At 43.6% G+C, this 7,967-nt stretch overlaps 1 protein-coding gene across 1 annotated transcript in view; it reads left to right on the top strand.

Moving 5' to 3' along the window:
• The window catches only part of SARNP (SAP domain containing ribonucleoprotein), a 63,816-nt gene that overhangs the window by 10,557 nt on the left and 45,292 nt on the right, over positions 1-7,967 (top strand). Inside the window, exon 4 of the mRNA XM_018562034.1 lies at positions 2,376-2,449. Coding sequence (XP_018417536.1) covers positions 2,376-2,449 — 74 coding nt within the window. The remainder of the gene's footprint in view (positions 1-2,375; positions 2,450-7,967) is intronic.

Below are 7,967 nucleotides of genomic sequence, written 5' to 3'. Positions count from 1 at the left end.
CTTTTCACTGCCTGCTTATAGTGACCACCGGGCCACCTGAAAACCTGTGTTTAATGTTTGGAGCCTTGTGCTCTAGTTGTGATGGCTTCTTTAAATTGTATCTTGCGGGGGACTGATGTCTGTACCAAGGCGTCAGTAACCTTGGATGTGTGCTTGGAATGCAGATGATGCCTCCAGGGAGCATCTAATTCAGTTGCTCATCAAGGGACATTGTCTCTTTGGACATGCTCTTGGCATTGTCATTACCGACACCACCGGTGGTCAGGGCATTTTTCTGCTTCAACACAGAAGGTTTGTGGAAGGTTCATAGGAACCCCACCCTACTCCCTCATCCTGCACTTAGACGTTCAGAGTCTGCTGCCCCCTCAGACTTCAGGGGACGCAGTCAGAAGTCTTCTAGTCCTCTACTTACCCTACTGTATAAAGGTGCACCCCCACTTCAAGTGTGGGACTGTTTGTTCATCCAGGTGTGTCTCTGGATAGAGTATCTCCCCAGTTTTTGGGTGCCCAGGTCACCCCCCTGTAGCTGTCAGACTAAACCCCCAAGAACTGGCGTCAGGGTGCCTAGGTTCAAAGACTCATCCAAATGATCTCTTTTCATCTAAACATCCCAGATGCTACTTTTCTGTACTTTCTAAGGACGAGGTGGTGCCTTCCCATCACACCCCTGAGAATGTTTGTTTTTCTTTTCGGTGTCTCCCCACACCAGTGACTCTCTTTGGTTCACCAGAACAGACATTTCCCACCTTGTCAGGGCATCCTTTCATGAAGTCATGGTACTGACTGGACCTCTGTTAGTCCATCAGTGGTTGATCTTAAATGTTATGGTTCTATTAGTGGGTGTTGATGGCCCCTCATTTGGACTGCTTTTGGACGTCCTGGTTGTAATAGAATTTCTATCTCTCCATAAACCATAAAGAAAATACAATTTCCCAAGTCATCTTCCAGGGCAGCATCTGAGAGAGAGAATCCACCCACCCAAACAGGAAACACATCATCCACAATTAAAATAAAAGGGGCGGTACAGCCCCACCACCTCAGTTTTTTGTGTTTCCTCCGGCCTAACAGGAGCATCGTAACCGCTCCCCCATGAATCAGGGACAGTGGACCTGGGGGGTTGCATGCCTGGGCTTGTCCGAGGATTAACCTTCAGGTTATTCTATTATGGGACCCTCCCTCCCCATCTATCCCTGAGGTTTCTTATCCGCCTTGAGGAAAAGCAACCATCCCCGGGTGCATATCGGCTCTAGCAGAGCTTTCATCTTCTTTTCTATTGGTGTGTGTTTAGATGGGCGCAAGCAGGTTCAGCCACTGGCAGGAAGTGCCGTAACTTTGCTTATGTACAGCAACCTGAAATTTGGTCATAGCAGGCTTTTGCAGGTATGTGGCAGATTCACTTTAAAGGTAGAGTTTTGCAGGTATGTGGCAGATTCACTTTAAAGGTAGAGTTTTCACATATTCTAGCATATAGCTGTGTACATCTCTTACATTTTGTCTCGATGTTGAGTGATGCAGTACAGGTGGCAGTGAGTAGATCCATAGCCAAGATCCAAACACGTTCAGCAATGGCTTATTTACTTTCTGTTGTATCCATAAGGCTGAACTCCAGGCAAACCACTAAATAGACAGTTGAAATACATATAAAAGAACTGTTTTACCTACCAAAGAGTTTGTATTTCTGTCCATCCAGTTCTGAGATTTACAAAGCATAGTCAATGAGCACAGCCAGGTTGATGATGTGACATTTCTCTACTGCAGTTTTGCAATACAGCCTAGTACCCCCCTAACCCCGCCAAAACCTGTGACTGGACAGAGATGTAGAGTGATGACCTAATCGCTGCTTCTTCAGTCGGCATGTTTTTAATGTCCTAGAATGGTCCAGTCAGAGCCCTGACTTGAACCCTATTAAACATCTCTGGAGAAATCTGGAAATGGCTCTCCACCGATGGTCCCCATCCAATCTGACTGAGCTTGAGAGGATTTCCAAAGAAAAATGGCAGAAAATCCCCCAATCCAGGTGTGCAAAGCTTGTTGCGTCATACCCAAAAAGACTTGAGGCGGTAATTGCTGCCAAAGGTGCTCAACAAAGTACTTAGTAAAGGGTCTGAATACCTAAGTACATGTGATTATTTCATTTATTTATTTTTTCTTTTTAATTTGCAGACATTTAGAAAATTCTGTTTTCACCTGGTCATTATTGGGTATGGAGTGTAGATTAATGAGGGGAAAAAAGAATGTAATCAACTATAGTATCAGGCTGCAACATAACAAAATTGAAATAAGTGAAGGGGTCTGAATACTTTCTGAATGCACTATACGCTGTATTAGTTCCTCAGTGTTTGAAAACTTTATTGAGGTATTTTATTCTATTCCAGGAAGAAGAGCAAAAACCTGTAGATATTCCTGAGACGAAAGAGGAGCCTTCTGGTAAAGAAGAAGAAGAAGAAATGTAAGCTGATCATCTGTAGAACAGTCATTGTTGAGCAAGCTTAAGGGTTAATTAAATTGTTGTAAGTTAAATATGTAATAGCATGAGGGCTTTTGTTCTGGCGGTACACACTCGTACGCAGTACTGGCACCTACCCCCAGCCCTTTGAATAAAAAAAATAAAAATAAATTTGCGATCTAAAATCGCAAATATAAATTACAAAAAAGGCACCCTCACGGCAAGCGTCATCACCCCGTGCAGGGTGATGGCGCTGGTCTGTCGCCGTGTCTGTACACTTGCCATACAAACAATGCACAAGTGTACAGACACAGCGCCAGGAGACCCGCGCAGGGTGATGTCTGTTGGTGCTGTTTACACACATGCTCACTGCGTCCCTGCTACTACATCCAAAATGGCTGCCGGCAATGAGGTTTATTGCCGGTGGCCATCTTGGTTGTGGCAGCGGGGACGTACTATGCATGCGCAGTGCATCCCTGTCAAAAACCAAGATGGCCACCGCATGACTTCTGGCACCTCTTGGCCCAGAAAGAAAGCATTGAATAGCATATTTGGTTAATGTATATATAATAGTGTCTCTTATAGTGTGGTTTTTTTTTTTTTTTCCTCCTGCATATTGTCTTAGTTTGGCAATTGCCCATCTATGTTTATTGGTTGCCATACACCACATTGTTCTGTTGTGTGTACAGTTTCCTTGTCCAGCTGCTCTGCATTTCTGGACTTTGTGGTTTTATGTCATTATGTTCAGCCCCCTTTCTGGTCATGTGGGCTGTGTCCTAACTCTTTGCACAAGTACGTACAGCATAGGTGCTGTCCAATTGCGTGATAATATGAAAACATAGTCTGCTAATTCATGCTGGGATCTGTAAACAGGAGGAAATAAGCCCATGCACCACATCACCACACTAACATGCTTCTTAAAAAAATGGCTAGTAGCAAAGAGGCACAGCCCAAAACCACATGCAAACAAAAACTAACCAATATAAACGACTGCAGTGCTCAGTATCGGCAAATAAAAAAAGCTAAATGGCTGGTAAGCCATATTTACAGAAACAAAAATGGAATTACCCTTCCAAGAGAACCATTTTAAAGTGTACAATGTTCAGATTACACAGTCTTGTTGAATATTTAACTGTGATGTTTTTTGCTTGAGGGGGCAGCAGAGTTCCAGCCTCTTGGAGGGTTGTATGAAAACTGGAGCAGTTGCCCATAGTAACCAATCAGCTTCTCTGTTCAGTTCAGTTAAGCTTTGAAAACAAAAGAAATAAGCTGATTGGTTGCCCTGGGCAACTGCTCCAGATTCTGTCTCCTCCAGTTTTGATAAATTCCCCTCAGTATCTCTTAATACAGGTAGAAGTGTTACGTGGGTTGTATTTTGCCATGAGGGCAACCAACATTTGTGGCAAGGAAGGCTGCCCTGAACATTGTTGTCTGCACCTACCTTCCCACTAAAGCATACTGGTGCTATGGCATCTGAAGAGGATTGGTTAAAAAAAAAAAAATCCTGAAAATCCCTATAAATGGTGAATGTTTCTGAACTTGGGTAATGTGTGACTAGTTTGTTAAAGAACTTTGCTAAGCAATATTTGCATCCAGAGAGCATATTTTCTGCTTCACATGGCTTCCATTTATTGACTTGTGCAAGCTATCCTGCAACTTATACTAAACCAATTCTCCTTTCTGTTCTTCTTGGCTGTGGATTTATGTACGCAAGTCGATGTTTATTTCATCTGCCCTGGGATATGTCACAAAGCTACATGATTCGGAGACCATGGCAGAGCGGAGTTGTATCCCAAAGCAACAGAAATAAACTAACTGACCATGATGTATGCATCATAAATAAACAATAACATTTAGTGATGCTATTCTATTTAAACAGATTTGCCTTGCTGTGTGTTCTTCTCCCACCATTGGTGCTCTAATGCGCTCATAACATTTTCCTGCTGTGGGTGCTTCTGTAATACTTTTCTAGCAGGGGTTCTGTGATCATGTTCTTTATGCTGCCATGGATGCTTGCACAGTATTTCTGCTGCCAGGGCTTCTCTAATGTTCTTATAATATTTCTCCTGTTTTTTGGTGTTTACCTAATATTTATTCTACTATGGTTGCTTCTGCACTATATATCCTGTCAGGGGTTCTCCAATGTCGCCTCCTTTTATTTATTTTTCCTCCTTGGTCTTATGAGGAAAAACATTGAAACTGATTATCTGTAGCTAATTCCTAGGTATTGCAGATCAAATGGAACATCTTGATTGGATCCAAATGTTGGCATAAGGGTTTCATAGGCCATTGTTTCTTGAACATTCATGTCCCAAGGTCCAGTAACCGGTCATGCTTTCAAGACTTCTAGGAATCTGTATGGCTATTCACAATGTAAAACGTGGGTACTCTAAAAGTTGCATCTATATGGCCCGTTACTGATTGTTTCCAATCAGGAAAATGATAGAAGGAGCTCACAAATACTATCCTCAGATTCCACTCTTTGTTTTTCCACATACCCCCATCGAGAGCTTTCATGATTATTTATATTGGTTAATTGTGCAAGGGAACGGGTATTTTCTTGAATGTGGCAGAGCAGGCTCAGTGGGGCACTTTTAGGAAACCTTTTTATCAGTTTTCAAGAGGGGTACAATTTTTGGATTGTTTGCCAGTGTTTTTTTGTCAGAGAATAGCTGATCCATTTTTAATGTGTATCAATTTGCATGAAATACATGCACTTCACTGTCATCTGCACATTCATAACCTTCCTCATGGTGAACCATGTCTGTGCGATGTGTGTCAACACGTTTTACTTGTAGTCTATATTAGGGGAGCATGTGATAGGGCGACAACCCTAGGTCCAGTTGGGAGACTGATATCACGCCATAACAGGAAGTGCCTGGAGGACTTTCATTCTCCTGGGTTCTTTTGAAAAACGGAACTTTTTGCCATCCTAGAAGAATGACCAGGACCGATTGGACAGATGTAGCAAAGGTCTGCTAGTCTGCTATGCTATTTTTATACCTCCCTAGTACTTATTGCAGGAATGCTCAAACCCCAAAGCCGAGGTAGCCAATGCTCCTAAAAAATTACTGCTGGAGCCAAACTTTTGAGGTTTTCTCTAGTTATTCTCAATAGAACTGGATCCTAAAAAAAAAAATCATAGTGGCTCCTGATTTCCAAATTGATTTGACCTATCTTATGGTTTTCTGTGTTTTGGAAATGCCTAGAGCTACAGCAAACTGCATTGAAAGCCAATAACCCAAATGTAATATATTGCAGCTTACCAATGCTTTGATGTTTGGGTGGTTGCATTAGCTTTGCAGAGGCCCAGAGTGGGGCTTTAATTTTTACCGAGTGGTCCTACCAAATAACACACTTTCTGTCCTAGGATGATTTACAGTGCCCACTCACCGTACTGTCTATGGAGGGTACGCGTTGTTGCCTTGCATGACAAGCACCTGCTCTACTCCATCACACAGGGTGGGAAGGTGTTCTATAGTTCAGAGGATAACTAGCAATGTTGATAACATTGTTATGAGGTTTCAGTTCATTGCACAGGATGTTGGCAGGTATTTTTATACCCTTGCAAAAAATTTTAATGGCCTGAAAAAAGGGGACTAATGCAGCCACCTAAGGAATGGAAAGTAGCAAAACATAAAATTTGTTCTTGGGTTTAGGCATGACAGAGAGAAATACATATCGTGAGGAAAAGAATAATTTGATCCCCTGCAGATTTTGTAAGTTTGCCCACTTACAAAAAAAATGAAAGGTCTATGATTTTTATCATAGGTATTAGGTATATTTTAAATGATGGAGACAGAATATCAACCAAAAATCCAGAAAAAACACACGATACAAATGTTATAAATTGAGTTGCAGTTCGGTGAGTAAAATAATTATGATCCCCAAGCAAAACCATGACTTAGTACTTGGTGCAGAAACTCTTGTTGGCAAGCACAGGTAAGGGCTCAGTCACACTAGATGCAGTGCGTTCTGGCCCGATTATGGCCGGAACGCACTGCCTTGCATTGCGGCCGGCTCAATGCGACCCGCCGCACGGGATCGCAAGGCACACTGTGCCTGCGGTCCGATCCTGTGCGATCAAAATGCTACAAGCGCTATTTTGATCGCACAGGACCTGACCGCAGGCACAATGTGCCTTGCGATCCCATGCGGTGGATCGCATTGCGGCCGGAGGGCGTGGCTACAGCGCCATTCACTTGAATGGCCCGCCACGCCCCCTCCTAACCCACTAAAAGTGAGCCGGCTGCAATGCGAGGCAGTGCGTTGCGGCCAAAATCGAACCTGAACGCACTGCATCTAGTGTGACTGAGCCCTAAGGCGTTTCTTGTAGTTGGTTACCAGGTTTGCACACATCTCAGGAGGGATTTCGGTCCACTCTTCTTTACAGATCTTCTCTAAATTCTTAAGGTCTCTTGGCTGTCGCTTGGCGACTCGAAGTTTCAGCTCCCTCCATACATTTTCTATAGGATTAACGTCTGGAGACTGTCTAGGCCACTCTATGACCTTAATGTCCTGCTTCTTGAGCCATTGCTTTGTTGCCTTGTTATGTTTTAGGTCATTCTCATGCTGAAAGACCTATCCATGACCCATCTTCAGTGTTCTGGCTGAGGGAAGGAAGTTCTCATCCAAGATTTTACAATACATGGCCTCGTCCATTGGCCCCTCCCATACGGCAAAGTCAGCCTGTACCTTTAGCAGAGAAACAGCCCCAAAGCATAATGTTTCCTCCTCCGTGCTTGACTGTAGTGATGAAGTTCTTAGGGTCATAGTCAGCATTTTTCTTCCTCCAAACACGGCGAGTCGAGTTGATGCCAAAGAGCTAAAGGTCTCCATTTGACCGCAAAAGTTTCTCCCAATCCTTGTCTGAATCATTTAGATGTTCATTGGCAAACTTCGGATGGGCCTGTACATGTGCCTTCTTGAGAGGGGGGACCTTGCGGGCGCTGCAGGATCTCAATCCATGTTGGTGTATTGTGTTACCAATGGTTTGTTTGGTGACTGTGGTCCCAGCTGCCTTGAGATTATTCAGAAGCTCCTCCCGTGTAGTTCTGGGCTGATCCCTCACTTTTCTCATCATCATCCTTGCCCCATGAGGCAAAATCTTGAATGGAGCTCCAGAACAAGGGGCAATTGATGGTTATTTTGTATTCCTTCCATTTACGAATAATCGCTCCAACAGTTGTTTCCTTCTCAGAAAGCTTCTTGCTGATAGTCTTTTAACCCTTTCCAGCCATGTGCAGGTATTTCAAACTTCAGCCTGACATGTCCACACTGTTGAGCGTTCCTTGTGCAAGATGAGGTCCCACTGCATTCTCCACCTTGTGTCTTGTACCTATTTATTGGAGGGGAAGGGGGGGCGGGGGGCATCAGGGCACCACTGCATTTGCTTCCTAAGATGCAATGTGCTGTAGGATAACAATTCCGCACTTGGGGCATCAAATGGTCACTTGATCAGTTGACAGGGTTGTCATTAGCTTACGAGTAAGCCCAATGTAAACATGTAAATATATATATA

Source organism: Nanorana parkeri, unplaced genomic scaffold, assembly GCF_000935625.1.
Source record: "Nanorana parkeri isolate BGI_ZX_2015 unplaced genomic scaffold, ASM93562v1 scaffold556, whole genome shotgun sequence".
Lineage (NCBI taxonomy): Eukaryota > Metazoa > Chordata > Amphibia > Anura > Dicroglossidae > Nanorana > Nanorana parkeri.
Note: the sequence above shows the minus strand (reverse complement) of the source record. Positions and strands in the feature narration are given on the sequence as shown.